Raw genomic sequence first — 15,233 nt, forward strand, 5'->3', positions numbered from 1 at the left:
CAAAATTATTTATTTTATATTTTGTGACTCTAAGTCTTGCTTGGTTTTAAAATTCAAGATAACTCTTAAAAGTAAAAAGGTTCTTTTATGTCATTCCTTTTAAAAATGTATATGGTATTCATTTTGAAAATAGAAAACATTTTAGTTCTTAGTGATAGCTGAGAAAGTACAAATCCTTATAGAAACAGCAAGAAAACAAAATTCACATTTAATCATAATTTTAATGATTTATTAAAAAGTAATACCAACATGACAAATTAAAACTATTTACAATAAATGTTGGACTGAATATAGTCTGGGAAATAAATTACATAAAATTGCACCCAACAAGTAACAAAAAAAGTTATCTTAGACAAGTAAATAGGATTCAGCTAAGGCTTAAATCAAATAAAGGTTTTTTAAAGCATGCTTTGAAATCACTGGCAGAAAATTTGGTGAAAATTCCATTGTAAACCCTCTTCCCAGATGATTTGGGCCTTGAAAAACCACTTTCACCTTGAATTGCAAACAGAGGCTCAAGCTAGGACTGGCAGAGGAATGAGGATGGGTTCTATGGCTGTGAGAATAGATCAAGAAGCAGGTACCTATATTTGGAACCAGAAGGGCATGGACAGCTGGTCCCAAGCATGGTTTATGGGATGATTTAGGAATGACCTGGAGTCTAAATCTGTGTTGTAGACTCTATATGACCACTTGGAGCTCAGCTCACCAAATAAGGTGGGTGGAGGTTACCTCAAATATACTTAGAGGTGGAGATGTCTCCCAGCTTTGGCTGCCCTGAAAGTGCAGCGTCATTAGTCATATACGGACACCCTTACATTGCCAAGGTGATAGCACTGAGCAATTACTGGGCACTCTTGGTCTGTGTGGCAATAGGTGGACTCCCTGTCCCAGGAGCCAGAGGAAAAATGGTCTGTTGGTGAAAATGAAGATGCTACCTGGCCAACAGCAAACTCCATGAAGGCAGCGACCTTCCTTGATTGTCTCTCCAAGAGTTATCTCAGGGCTTTACACACAGCCGACTTGATACATTTTGGATTGAACTAGACCAATTACAAGGTCAGATTCTATGGTTGCTACCGGCACCATGGAAATTGTAAACTGTCAGACCTGAGTATGAGGGAGAGTAGATTAAAAGTAGCTGATTTATAGAACATATTGTGCTATCCTCACAATAACTCTGTGAGGTAGGAAGTGCAAGTATTGGTATCTTTACAGATGAGGAAACTGAGGCTCAGAAAGGTTATGTGACTTACCCAAATCTGGGCTTGAACTAATGAGAACTAACTTATGAGAGAAGCTTTGATGAGAACAAATCTTTATCAATTCCTGAGAATCTCCATTCAGCTTATGGAAAGCTACAGAGTTCACTTCGGCTCATTCTCCTAAATATAAATAAATAGCACTACTATTTTAAGGTTTTTGACTTTTAGTTGGTATGTTAGTTCTGAATTACTATGCATAATTCTTTTAGAGCTGTGTATATGAACCTAAATGACAAGTTCTAGCATAGCTCTGCTCATCATAAATGATTAAAGATATTAAATTCCACAAAAATCAAGTAGTGAGATTTCATAATTTTAAGTCTTAAAAGTATGTAAGTATATTTTTTGGTGGAATTTTTAAGCATTTGAATGTCAAAGGCACTTTCGGTTACATGATGATAAAAATGAATGAAAAGATTGGCTTTCTCCATGTTTTTTCCCCCTTAGTTTAGATGCCTGTGATAATTATTCAGAGCCCAGTCCTGTACTTCACCCCTGGAGAAAGCAGAGAAGAAAAGTGCTCCAAATACATCAATACCAGCAGCAATATAGAACACCACCTGCCATTCTGCTACTGTGTTCTGTAAAGGAAAAAAAAAGAAATTCAAAACAATGGTATTAATTACATATCCCAAATCAGGTATTGCTAGTGAGTGTAAGGGCAGAGGGAAGCCAGTGGCGAGTAATCATAAGACATTAAATGATGACATTTTACCCATCTGCTCTCTATCTGAGACATGAACCCCTTCTGATTGAGTTCTAAGGAAATGTCCAGATTGGCTGAGCCAAAGAAGAGGTGAGGTGCTTCAAACAGTTAAGTCCTGGTGAGTTTAGGAGAGGAAGAGAATTCAGGCTTTGGAGGACTTGTGGAGGGAGATACTATGGCTGGTGGGAGGAGAGTGGAAGCAAGTGAATAAGCTTTCAAAGACTTTCTTAAAGTCCTAACACGTTCGACAGTATTGGCTTTTTCAGATCTCAATGAGCCTTCTGTCCTGCATAGAGATGCCAGCTGGGAATGCTTAGGAATAGTTCCATACCCAGAGAGTAATGGTCACCAGAAACTAGTTATATTTCCCACAGAGGACCAAACCACAGCAAAACTCCTTGACCCATCCACAAGTGGTAGTTCTTGGCTTTGAAGTACAGTCACTCAGAAGCCCAAAGTCTACGGATAAAGTGAAGTTGCAAGTGTGAGCAGACAACAATCCACTGAGAGTTTAACTGGTGCCAAGTTAGGAGTGGCTTGCCAGAGATGGGCAGTAGCATTAGGCAGCTTTAATTCAGCAAATGCTACTAGACAGGAAAGATTAATGTGTATAAGGTAACTCCATCAAGAAGGCCACAGAACACTGAAGAGATGGTCTATGTCCTTTCAGAGATAGGACAATGCAGAAAGGAGTGACACTCAGGGAACTTGGTTTCAAGCAAATGATGGTGTGGCTTATGAGTTTGGGACTTCTACCAGACAGCATCCCAGGAGCATATGGGAATTTTGCTTCACTAAATTAGCTTTCTCTGCCTTAGTTGTGTGTCAACAATGACAACAATGTAAATGGGAAGAACAACCACCACAAAAACTGAATGTTGTAAAATTATAAAATGTAAGCTTGGCTTCAGAGAAGAGATATGAGAAAGCACCTCTTCCCACTTCTTTGTAGAAGATGAGGTCCAGGGGATATGGAACATTATATATAACATCAGACTTTTTGGATGTGTTGATTGGCTTTGTTGAATTTTCTTCTTTCTCTTAAAAAAAATTCTTTGTTTTAGGAATGGCTTTCTGTGGGGGTGGGTAGAAGAGGGATGAAGAGAGAAATCTAAGTGATAAAAAAAAACCAAAACCAAAAGATATCAATACAAATCTCTCTTTTTTTAAAGCTTAGTGGCCTCAAACCTCCTAGATTTTTGGGTAATTTTTCAGTTTGAATAACTTCTCCCTCAGAATTTAATAATTTAACTTCAGCCAGAACTGAATAAGCAATGGGGAGAATAAGTAGAAAAGAGAGCGGGCAAGAAATATGGCAATCAGAGTGAGCTTAAATAGAAAAATGTGAACAGTAGAAGGGAGAAAGAGACACTATTTAAATGTCTGAAATGAATGTATTTTGTCATAAAAGAAATCTTAGAAGTTCATCGTAAATGTGTTGTGAGTAATCAGGCAGGTGTGGTGCCATGGTACTAGAAGAAAAGGGGATAAATCAATGATTACTTATTATTCCAGAATAATATGTTTTAGGCAGCTTCTCAGAATTCCTGAGACAAAGCTGCTCTGTTTAACCTACAGCACAAAATAATACTTCAGTGTTACTTTGAGGCAATGGGTGGTTCACAAGCTAGTCAATTCATCAATTGTACTGTAATTCCTACACAGCTCCTAGTTTTGAAGATGAAAATTCTACTACTGATTTTAAAGTGTTTTGTTTTGTAACAAAATAACTATTCCAAACACAATTTGGATTTCAACTAAGATTCAACAAAAACATTTAGTAAATGTTACTCTGCTCAACATAACATGCTAAGTAATAGTAATACAAAGATGAGAAACAACACAGTCCCTGCCTCCAAAGAGGCTATAATCTAGTGAGAGGGATAAGGCCCACAAAGAAATAAGCAATGTGATGAGGATAATGAAGGGTTCCAGATAGTTTACTGTAAGAAATCTGAGGAAAAATTCTCAGCGATGGGTAGGTGGGAAGTAGTGAAGGTTTCATAAGGGCTTAATGACCTTGGAAGGAAGAAAATGATTTCACCAGGCAGAGGTAGGAGGGTGCATATTCCAGGTATAGGGGATTGGTCTTTGTCAATGGGTAGCTATGGAAAAGAGCACAATGAACTTGATGAACAAGAGCAGTCTTGTTTGCCTGAACATAATAAGAGTCTATGAAGGGGGAAAAGTCTGAATGAGAGTCAGATTATGGAAGGCCTTAAATACCAAGCTAAGGAGTTTACCTTTTATTTTATATGTAATAGGAAACCACTCTAAGTTTTTGAGCAAGGTAGTGCCAGACTTATGCAAAAGAAAGATGATTTTTGAAAAAGATGCACATATAAATATCATGAGAATAGACATGCAAAACTATTTATTGCTGCTCTTTTTGGGGTGGCAAAGAATTGGAAATTGAGGGGGTGCCCATCGATTGGGAAATGGTTGAAGTTATGGTATATGACGGTAATGGATCTCTATTGTGCTGTATAAGATGAAGGGGACTATTCCAGAGAAACTAGGAAAACTTGTATAAATTGATCCAGAGTGAAGAGAGCAGAACAGGAACAATCTACACAGTAACAAAAATACTGTAAAGACAAGTGTGAAAGGCTTAGGAACTCTGATTCGGGATGAAAGATGCTGCTCAACTCAGGATAAAGAAGTGATGGATTCAGAGGACAGTTTGAGACATAGCATCAGTCCTGGCTCCAAACCCAATCAGAAAACTCCTTGTTACCCCAGAGGAGAAAAGTGGGCCTCTCTGACTGGCAGAATATTTTTTTGTAATTTCTATCCTTTGCCATATCTTCTCAGCAAATATTCTGTAAAAACTAATTGATATCAACTGGTTAATTGATACCGGGGGAAACACTCTGGCTGGGAAGTATATAAGTGGAAATATTGTATCCTTTGGAATTCATCTCCCAGAATCCTTTTCCCTTTTTGTTTACATGTGTCCTTTACATTATGGTTTTTAAACTGTGGGTAATGCCTTCCTCACTCTCTTTTTCACATGTGAGGCTGGTGAGCTCTCTCTGTTTCTCTAGCCTTTTATTTTCCTCTGCTTCAAGTTTTATTATTAATAAATCTTATAAACATAATATTTGGAGTATTGGATATTAATTTTTAAAATTTACAGAAGTTGTAAGCAACAGAATTAGAACTCAGTCCCTCAGGGTTCTCCTCTAAAACCATGAGGAGAGTAGGAAGTAGCAGTAGTTATTGACTTTTGGGGACCCAATCGTAAAGTGATGGGTGTTGAGATTGTGAGGGGGAGGGGAATGCTACAGAGTTTACACTGTCAATAACAAATAAAAGTAAAAATGAAAGTGGTTTAATTAAGTTCTTATCTTCATACATATGAAGAGAGGGTAACATTTGTTATGCAAGGCTATATCTTGACTTGGAAGTTCTTAAATAAATTAAAAAACATTTCTCTCAAATGGCAGATAAAGAAATGAAAATAGAAAAGGGAAATGCAGGAGCATTAGCCATGGTTAGATCTTGTGTATGAAAATTACACATTGTATTTTAAAAGACAATTGAAAAATTCATTTCCAATGTACATATATGTTCTTATTTAATTTTCTTACAGGGACCACTTAAACAAAAAGAAAATGCACCATATAAGTATAAGAGAGGTGATTCACATTCTCCACTTTTAATTAATGTAATGGCCAAGATACTCTACTCCTGATATCTTTATGAGGTGAGCATACCTCAGAGTGACAGAATCAACCAAATATATAAACTAGATGTGAACAATCTTTAAACACCACTATAAAATCAATCAAAAGTAAAAAACAGATGCCAGAAACAAGGTACTTAGACCACTGAATGAAATTAGACAATGAAATGTATTGGTACTGGTTAAAAGAATTAGTCACACTTCTGGGCTTGGAAGGTTCTTGAAGAAAAAAGCATCCTAGCAACTACTTCCAGGGTTAAACTTTGAGGAATCTGATCCTTATACCTATAACCCAAAACAGTAAGGGGGTTGGGAGTGGGCCTAGGGATTTCATACATATCACTAGCATTGTTCACACATGTTTTATACATTTGATTAATTGATTCTGCAACCCAAAGAGGTGCTCTTATCTGATAAAGTATAAGGGGTGAAGCGTCTTTTAAATTACATTAATTAGGCCAGATGGGTGTCAAACATTTATCTCAACAATAAAGCTACTGAAAGAACAAAAGACTGGAATCAGAAGACTGAGGTTCAAATGTTAGCTTATTGAATTTTATTTAGTTTACCACTGGTGTGACCTGGTACAGGTTAATTAACCTCAGCTCATCTATAAAATGAGGGAGTTGAAGAAAAAATAGATTTGTTAGTCAAAAAAAATATTGAAGAATATGTGCTACAAATGTGGAATATTGAATGAATTTTCAGATGAGGTCACTATATTAGTAGTTTTACTTTGTCACAAAAGACCGCTTACAGAGTAGGGATAACCTATAAATGTTTATAACATAAAAACAAATCAATAAAACTTAATGACTGTTTCTGCCTTTGCTCATGCTCCTTCCTATCTCTGGAATGCCCTTCTTCTTAACTCTTCACCTGCTGAATTCCTAATCATACTTTAAAGCTGAATTCAAATACTACCCTCTTCATGAAGCTCTTCTGGATTCTCCTGGTAGTTAATGACCTCTCCTTTAGGACACGGTGGCAAATTCTGTTTTGCAATTCTCTAATGAACTTATGGATTTCATAGTTATATGTACATGTTTCATATCCCTCATTAGACTACTGGGTCCCTTAAGCAGGGATCTTGCATTGTACCCTTCATCTTGAAGGTGTCTGATAAATGCTGGTTGAATGCTGACTTAGACAAATCATTCATATATCACAAATGTCATACAAACATAACTACATGGGAGCTTTCAGGCATAAAGTCTTTGTATAACCCACTACTTATAGAAAAAGCAATTAAACTATTAACGTACAATAAAAATGAATTTCATAAGTAATGATATAGAATAAGAATAGAGCCAAAATATATTGTAACAAAATGGATTTAATTTTAAACTACTTGTATTCTTTTATCTAATAAAGTATTTACTTACATTAGGTGTTAGACTTTTTGCAATGACTGGTCCAATCATTCCTGGAATAGTAGCAAATGAATTTGTGATGCCTAGAAGGATGCCAGCATACCTGCATAAACATTTCCCACAGCAGTTTATTAGTTGATGACAACATTTTAAATATCGTTTTTCTTTTTTGGTTATAGCTATTCTAGTAGGAACTGTAATCTTATCAAATCTTGAACATGATATATATATGTATATATATATCATTGGATGAGATAGTTTGGAACAAAACATGTTTGTAGGAAGTATGGTCAGATATTTAAGCGAAGCATTCATTTCTATTTTGATAGTCAATAGTATTAAAATAATTGATTGACATAACTTTTAAAATATCCCTCATATTTACCAACTATATTCCCCTTCCTTTCCCCTTCTCCAAGAGAGCCATCTTGTAATGAAGAATAGAAAAGATGAATAAATTCACCAAAACAGCCAAAAACTATGCTTTAAATTGATACATTTAAAAGAAGACTCAAAGTGGATAGAGTGCTAGGTTTAGAGTCAGGTTCATATCCTATCTCTGTAAGGTATATTAACTACATGTCTGGCCAAATAGTTCTATTAACAAATTAGGAAGGAAAACGCTTGTCTTTTGGGGGAGAGAAAGAACCACGGTGCTGCAAATATCACTAGATAGGCTATGGAAGATTTTATTTTTATTTTTGATGGAGTTGGAGAGACCATCTACATTGCTGAAATCACAGATTCAATATTTGAGCAATTTGAGTAGATCTAAGAAGAATTAAAATGTTTTTAAAAAAACACACAAGGGCAGCTAGGTGACTCAGTGGATTGAGAGCCAGGCCCAGAGATGGAAGGTCCTAGGTTCAAATCTGACCTCAGATACTTCCCAGCTGTGTGACCCTGGGCAAGTCACTTAACCCCTATTTCCTAGCCATACCATCCTTCTGCCTTGGAACTAGAACACAGTATTGATTCTAAGATGGAAGGCAAGGATTAAAAAAGTCCCAACACATTAGCATCAATGCATTATGGTTAGTAAGAAAAATTTGTTGTACTATTATTTGTTTTTTTTTTTTAGTAAACCCTTACCATCAGTTTTAGAATCAATTTTGTACAAAAAATTCTAAAACTGAAGGTAAGGGTTTAAAAAAACCAAACAAACCCAAAAAATAGTACAACAAATTTTCTTACCAGCCATAATGCATTGATGATAATGTTTTTTTTAGACAGAAGAGTGGTAAGGGCTAGGCAACAAGGGTTAAGTGATTTGCCCGGGGTCACACGGCTAGCAAGTATCTGAGGTCACATTTGAACCTGGGACCTCCCATATCTGGGCCTGGCTCTCAATTTGCTGAGCTACCCAGCTGCCCCTTGTACTACTATTTTGATAGATATTACTTATAAGTAGACTATTTAGGAATTCACAAGGAAATTGAGAGGTATTATGTTGCTGAAAGGGAAAGAAAGGAAAAAAAAATCCTCAGTAGGAGTAGGCAAACAAATCATATTATTTTTTTCCTTGGTGTGACTTTTTTGACTTGGGGAGGAGAATACCTTTTTTTTAAGGCACCAGATAAATTTATTTTATTAATTTTTTTTATTTTAATAACAAATTTCCACATAAGTTTTCCAAAGAAATATGATCTATAGTCTCCCTCCCTTCTTTCTTTCCCCTTCCTAGAGCTGACAAGCAATTCAAGCTGGGTTATACATGCAGAATATCTTATTCTTGAAAACTATGTTTAGTAAGAAGCAAGGTGAAGTAAGATATAGAGGTACCTAGGTAGTATAGTAGATAGAGTACTAGGCCTGGAGCCAGGAAGATTTGAGTTCAAATCCTGGCTCAGATATTTACCAGCTATAGGATCCTGGGCATTTCACTTAACTCCTATTTATCTCAGTTCCTCATCTATAAAATGGCAAACTACTTCAGTATCTTTACCAAGAAAACCCTAAGGATATAGCCACAGAATCTTGTAGAGTTGGACACAACTGACTGACAAAAATGGTGCCTTAAAAGTACAGAAATGAACAAATAAGTAAATTCCCTGTGAATGAATATTTTACCAATATCATCATATTATCCTGGTTTTCTTTCTATTCCTTGTCACTTCATTTCTTTGTTAACTGATCTGTTCATAATGTATAAAATGACTATCTTTTAAGTGTGATGTCCTGATAATAGTATGCTTAATTTTTTGTCCTCTTCCACCAAAGACAGGTAGGTATGCATCATAATTAAAGTTTAAAAAAAATGTAATTTCTTAGATTTAGGACCAGTAAGGATAGATATCTCTGTTTTAAAAACTATTTTTCTTTTATAATTTTAAGGCTATTTTTTTTTTGGCTGATCCAATGTGGCATCATGTAGTCCATCAGCCAGTCAAGAAACATTCATTAAGTAACTACCATGTGCCAGGCACTATATTAAAGGCTGGTGAATGAGAAAATGGAGTCCCTGTCCTAATGTGATATAATGCTCTAATTATGCCCTTTATTATGTGAGGGAGATAATACTCAAACAATTATGAACAAACAAGGTGCTTAACAGGCAAATTAGAGATAATCAACAGAGGGAAAGTACTAGATTTCAGGAGTTTGGGGAAAGGATTCCTATAGAAGGGGATTTTAGCCAGGACTCCAGAAAGCTATGGTAGCCAGGAGGTAGGGATGAGAAGGGAGAGAATTCCAGGTATGGGGAAATAGCCAGGCAAAATGCAAGAGTCAGGCAGCTGGGTGGCTCAATGGATTGAGAGCCCGGTCTAGAGTTGGGATGTTCTGGGTTCGAATTGGCCTTAGACACTGCCTAGCTGTGTGACTCTGGGCAAGTCACTTAAGCCCCATTGCCTAGCCCTATTGCTCTTCTGTCCTCGGAACCAATACACACTATTTATTCTAAGATGGAAGGTAAGGATTAAAAAAAATTGCAAGTCTAGAAATATAACATCCCTTGTAAGGAGCAGTAAGGAGGTTCGGGACTATTGTTACTGTCCCTTGGTGAGATGATGAAGGCTTGCCCCAGGGTGCTGGCACTGTCAGAGGAAAGAAGGACTATATAAAGAGATGTTACAAAGGTAAAACCCTATAGGACTTGGCACAGATTGGAAATGGGGGAGTAATGAAGTGAGGAGTTGGCAGTGATACCTTGGTTTTGAGTATGGAAGGATGACTGTACCTTAGATAGTGTTAGGAAGTTTTAGTAAACTTTATAATAGAAAGATAATGAGTTCAGTTCTGCATCTACTGAGGTTAAGATGTCCATGAGACAGTTAGGAATGTCTAATAGGCAGCTGGATAGTGAGTCTAAATAGAGGTCAGAACATGGTTAGGGCGGATAAGTAGGTCTGAGAATCATCAACTTAGAGATGATAATTGAATCTATGGAGATTGGTAGGAAAACTAGAATAGAATAGTTTGACAAAAACCTAGAGAGAAGAGAACTGGAAAGAGAAGTAGATATTCATTAATTAATAAGATTAATTAATTCCCCATTAATTGGGGAATCATAAAGGCAATAGTACATCTACAGAATAGATTATTATTTTGCTATAAGAAATGACATACAGAGAAGCATGGGAGGACTCACATGAACTAATGCAAGAATTAAATAAGCAGAGTAAAGAAAACAACATAGAGAATGATTGAAACAATGTAAATAGAAAAGAACAGCCACCTAAAACAACTGAAAGTGATTATTACAAAATTATTAGAAGCATTATAATGTTACCAACAACAAGCAATTGTGGCCCAAAGAGGTAAAAAATGCCTCCCCTCTCCTTGGTAGAGGTGGGAGGAGGTCCTTCTATATGGAACATTGTATTTATTTTCAGACCATTACAATATATTGATTGATTTTCTGGTCTTTCCCTAATTTTTTTTTTAATCCTTGTTAGATAGGATGTCTTGAGGTAGGGGGTAGGGAAGAGGGGAAATTCTGGCAGTGTTAAGGAAGCAACAAAAATTTGTTAAAAAATATATAGTCCAAGGATGATTTCAGAGAGAGCTGGAAAGACTTATGTGAACTGATGCAGAGTGAAATGAGCAGAACCAGGACAACATTATACACGGTAACAGCAATACTGTGGAATGATTAAGTGTGCTAGACTTTGCTACTAACAGTAATACGATGATTCAGAACAATTCTGAGGACTTAGGAAAAAGAATGCTATCTATCTCCAGAGAAAAAACTATTGGAGTAGGAATGCAGATGAAAGCAAATGAGTAATCATTTGTTTATTTGGGTATTTTTTTTTGGGGTTTTGGTTTTATAAGATTATTCCCTTATAAAAATGAATAATATGGAGATATATTTTGCATGATAATACATGTATAACCCAGATTGAATTGCTTGCCAGCTCCAGGAGGAGGAAGAGAAGGAAGAGAGACAGTTTGGATTATATAGCTTCGTAAAACTCATGTAGAAATTTGTTATTAAAACAAAAATAATAAAAAGAATATAGTTCACTGTTTCTCTTCCCATGGAACTTATAATTTAGTAAAGTTGAACTGAAAACTTTTAAGTTTGGGGAAGTTGTCTCAATAGTTCAACTATAAGTATTTTCATGCAAGGTAGTTCTATCCTTTCTTGTCTCATACTTGTCCAGAACAGTACCTCATTTAATATTTTAAGTTTTATTTCCTTTCATGTTCTCTGTTCAGAATTTTCTTCTCTAACCTAAATAATTTGAATTATTTTCACAAGTTTTAAAACAAACCAAACCAGTTTACTTAGCTTGAAGAGGTGTGGGGAGGAAACATCTAGCAAAATGGTTGGATTGGATCTAGGTGTTAACATTTGACAATCTTACAGTATTCTATGTTCAACACCTAAGGTGTGATAATGAAACTATGGGGCACAGATTCTTTTGGCACTCTAGTTTTAGTATGTTTTAAATAAACCAAGCTGGCAGCACAGATTTTTTTTTTTAAACAGTTAACATCTTGGCAATAGGTGGACACTGACTGCAATGCTGCCAGAAGTTCCAAGAGCCTGTTACTGAGTGTAATTGTATGCTGTGAAATTCTCAATGTCAGCACCCAGAAGCTCATTCAAGTATTTATATTTTGGTTGGCCTAGAAGTGCAATGAAAGCATGATGTACTGCTGTGGGAGAAAATGGATTAGGGGGACTTTTGTGGGATTATTGCTTTATTATGTGATAAAAAAATGTTGAAGTGTCTTTTTTGGCCTCTTTCTATTCAGAGAAACTACAGTTTTTATTCTAAATTTAATAAAATCACAATTATAACTATAAGGGAACTATACTTTAATGCTTCAAAAGACAGGTCTTCACTGATGAGGTATTCCCCTTCACCAACACTGGTTTTAACCATCGCAAGCCCTAGTAGACAGGATTCATGAGTTGCTGGCGTTTAGTCATGTTTGATTCTTCATAACCCCATTTGGGGTTTTCTTGGCAAAGATACAGGAGTGGTTGGACATTTACTTCTCCAGCTCATTTTATAGATGAGGAAACCGAGGCAAACAAAGATTAAGTGATTTGCCCAGGGTCACACAGCTAATATATGTGTCTGGGGTCACATTTACATTTAGGTCCTCCTGACTCTGGTCCACTAGTGTATCCACTGTACCACCTTACTGTTCTATTCAAGATTTACTATAGCCAAAAAAGATTCCTTTGGGGACCAGCCCCAGTGATGGGCCTTTATGCATTTTGCTGGGTAAGACTTTGGATAAGAGACACAACAGAGCCATCCCCAGGCCCATAATCAAAGTTCTTCCAATCTAGTAGGCCCCGCCAGAGCTTGCCTATATTCTCCTTTGAGAAACTCGTGTTACCTCCACAAGACAAAACATTGAAATCTATCTGTTTTGGAGCCAATAAAATGGTGACTGCAGAGGTGTATTTCTATAATGTTTGATTTGTACAATTCTGCCCATGATGAATACAGAGTATGTTTGCTATACATAATTTTTGTAGCCGAAAATGCTATCAATTTTGCTTCTTCCAGAGTGAAAAGAAAGTATACTGCTTGTCAGAGAATGGAGCTAACCATATGTAGGTGGAGAAGCTGAAGCCTTCTTTCCCTAATATTAAGATCCTGAAATTCAGTAGCAGGAGCAGCAATAATAAATGTTTACTCAAAGCTTACTATGTGTTAGGCTTTGTGCTTCTGGGAATAGGGAATACAAAGGCATAAGGAATGGGCTCTGCTCTCAAAAAGTTCACGTTTTGTAAACAGGGAGGGAACATAACAAATAATTGTGTATCTAGAAGATCTATATAGTACAAATGGAAGGTGTTCTTTGGGGGAAGGCACTAAGACAGGGGAGGACAATACAAATAAGGCCAGAATATCTAAGCTCAGTTTTGAAAGAAATCAAGGAAGCAAAGAGGGACAGCAAGTACAAGGACATAAGAGTTAAGAGTTGTAGTGTGGGGGACAGCTAGGTGACTTAGTGGATTGAGGCCTAGAGACAAGAGGTCCTTGGTTCAAATATGGCCTCACACATTTCCCATTGCCTAGCCCTTACTGCTCTTCTGCCTTGGAACCAATACACAGTGTTGAATCTAAGATGGGATGTAAAAAAAGGATTTATAGTGTGTGGGAAGAAGAGCAAAGAAGGCATGTGTTGCTGGATCATAGAAAGCATTTTTAAATACTTAGATTACTGATCCACAGTCATTTCTGTAAGGCAATGGTATGAGATATGTATCTTATCACACGTTCTCTACCATACTGTTATGAAATTTCCTAGTACTTTATATTAAAATAATGAATTTCTTTTCTAATATTTTAATATCTTAGACTTATCCTTGCTTCTGATTCTGGACTATTTTTTGTTCTAGTGATCTAATTTCCATTTTTATACCCAATACCAAATAATTTTGATAATTAAAGCTTTAAATTAAAACACACATAACAATAAAAATCCCCCTTCATCCTTTCATTTTGTTCTTCTACATACATTTTTTTCTCTCTAATTATGTGAAACTATCTATATTTCAGCTGGTATTGTATTAAAACTATGTGAGATATATTACCATCTTTACTTTAGTGGAGTCACCTAACCATGAACATTAGCAATCTCTCTAAATATTTAATTCTACCCATCAACTCTATTATAATTATTTTACGCTTGCCTATCTTTTTTTTTTAACTCTTACCTTCTGTCTTAGAATTGATACTATCAGTTTCAAGGCAGAAGAGTGGTAAGGGTTAGACAATTGGGGGGGGGGAGGCGCTACACAGTTAGGAAGTGTTTGAGGCTAGATTTGAACCCAGGACCTCCAATCTCCACCTAGTTGCCCATCTCTATGTTGTGTTGTGTGTGTGTGTGTATCTATTGGCAGGATCACAGACTCAGAGCCAGAAGGGCCCTTAGAAGCAATTAGGTACAATAAATTAGTTCCTTTAATCCAAGTCCTCTGATCCTAGAGGGAAATGTTTTTTTCTATTTCTCTGTGGTAGGAGGTTAATGTCCAAATATATTTTATCATTAACATAAATAGCATTTTCCTATCAAATTTTTTTTCTTATTTTTGTTAGTGATATGTGCCTTATATCTTAGATCCTGAGCTGTTTATTTCAGTTTTTTAAAAAGGTGGACTCTCTTCTAAGACACCACAATATCCACAAGTAGAGATATTCATTTATTTGCCAATGATTATTGTGGTTCCTGTGTACATTATTTTTCTAGTTCTACTTCTCTCTCCATACAAGTCTCCTAAACTGTCTCTGAATTTTTCATATTCATAGTCTTATGGAGCAATAATATTTCATTGAATTATTAATTCAGGATTTATTCAGTCATTCCTCAATTGGTGGGTATCTACTTTCCTTCTAGTTCTTTCCTACTACAAAAAAGTGCCTCTATTTTTGTCTATGTCTTTCTCAGAGTGCTACTACTGGGCCAAAAGTTAGAAATAGCTCAGTGACTTTTTGGGTATGATTCCAAATTGTTTTCTACAAGGGTTAGAACAATTGACAACTGTATCATTATTTGTATACCTATCTTCCCATTGGTCTCTCAAACATTGCCTGTCTTGTTATTTTTGCTAATCTGATTAGTGTGAGGTAAAATCTCAGTGTTTTAATGTGCAATTCTCTTTTGATTTGGAGCATTCTTTCTCATATAATTGTTGAGAGATTGCATCCTTAGCCTCCTTAACTCCTAGAGATTTTTCTCCGATGACCTTATACCTACTGTCTGTCTATTATCTTGTCAGTACCTAG

At 36.1% G+C, this 15,233-nt stretch overlaps 1 protein-coding gene across 1 annotated transcript in view; it reads right to left on the reverse strand.

Moving 5' to 3' along the window:
* Window positions 1-201: 201 nt before the first annotated feature.
* SLC17A5 (solute carrier family 17 member 5) overlaps window positions 202-15,233 on the reverse strand; it is a 53,779-nt gene continuing 38,747 nt past the window's right edge. Inside the window, exons 10-11 of the mRNA XM_007484201.3 lie at window positions 7,045-7,135; window positions 202-1,846 (exon numbers count right to left, since the gene is read on the reverse strand). Of these exons, the coding sequence (XP_007484263.1) occupies window positions 1,709-1,846; window positions 7,045-7,135 (229 nt within the window). The 3' untranslated portion in view covers window positions 202-1,708. The remainder of the gene's footprint in view (window positions 1,847-7,044; window positions 7,136-15,233) is intronic.

Source organism: Monodelphis domestica, chromosome 2, assembly GCF_027887165.1.
Source record: "Monodelphis domestica isolate mMonDom1 chromosome 2, mMonDom1.pri, whole genome shotgun sequence".
Taxonomy (NCBI): domain Eukaryota; kingdom Metazoa; phylum Chordata; class Mammalia; order Didelphimorphia; family Didelphidae; genus Monodelphis; species Monodelphis domestica.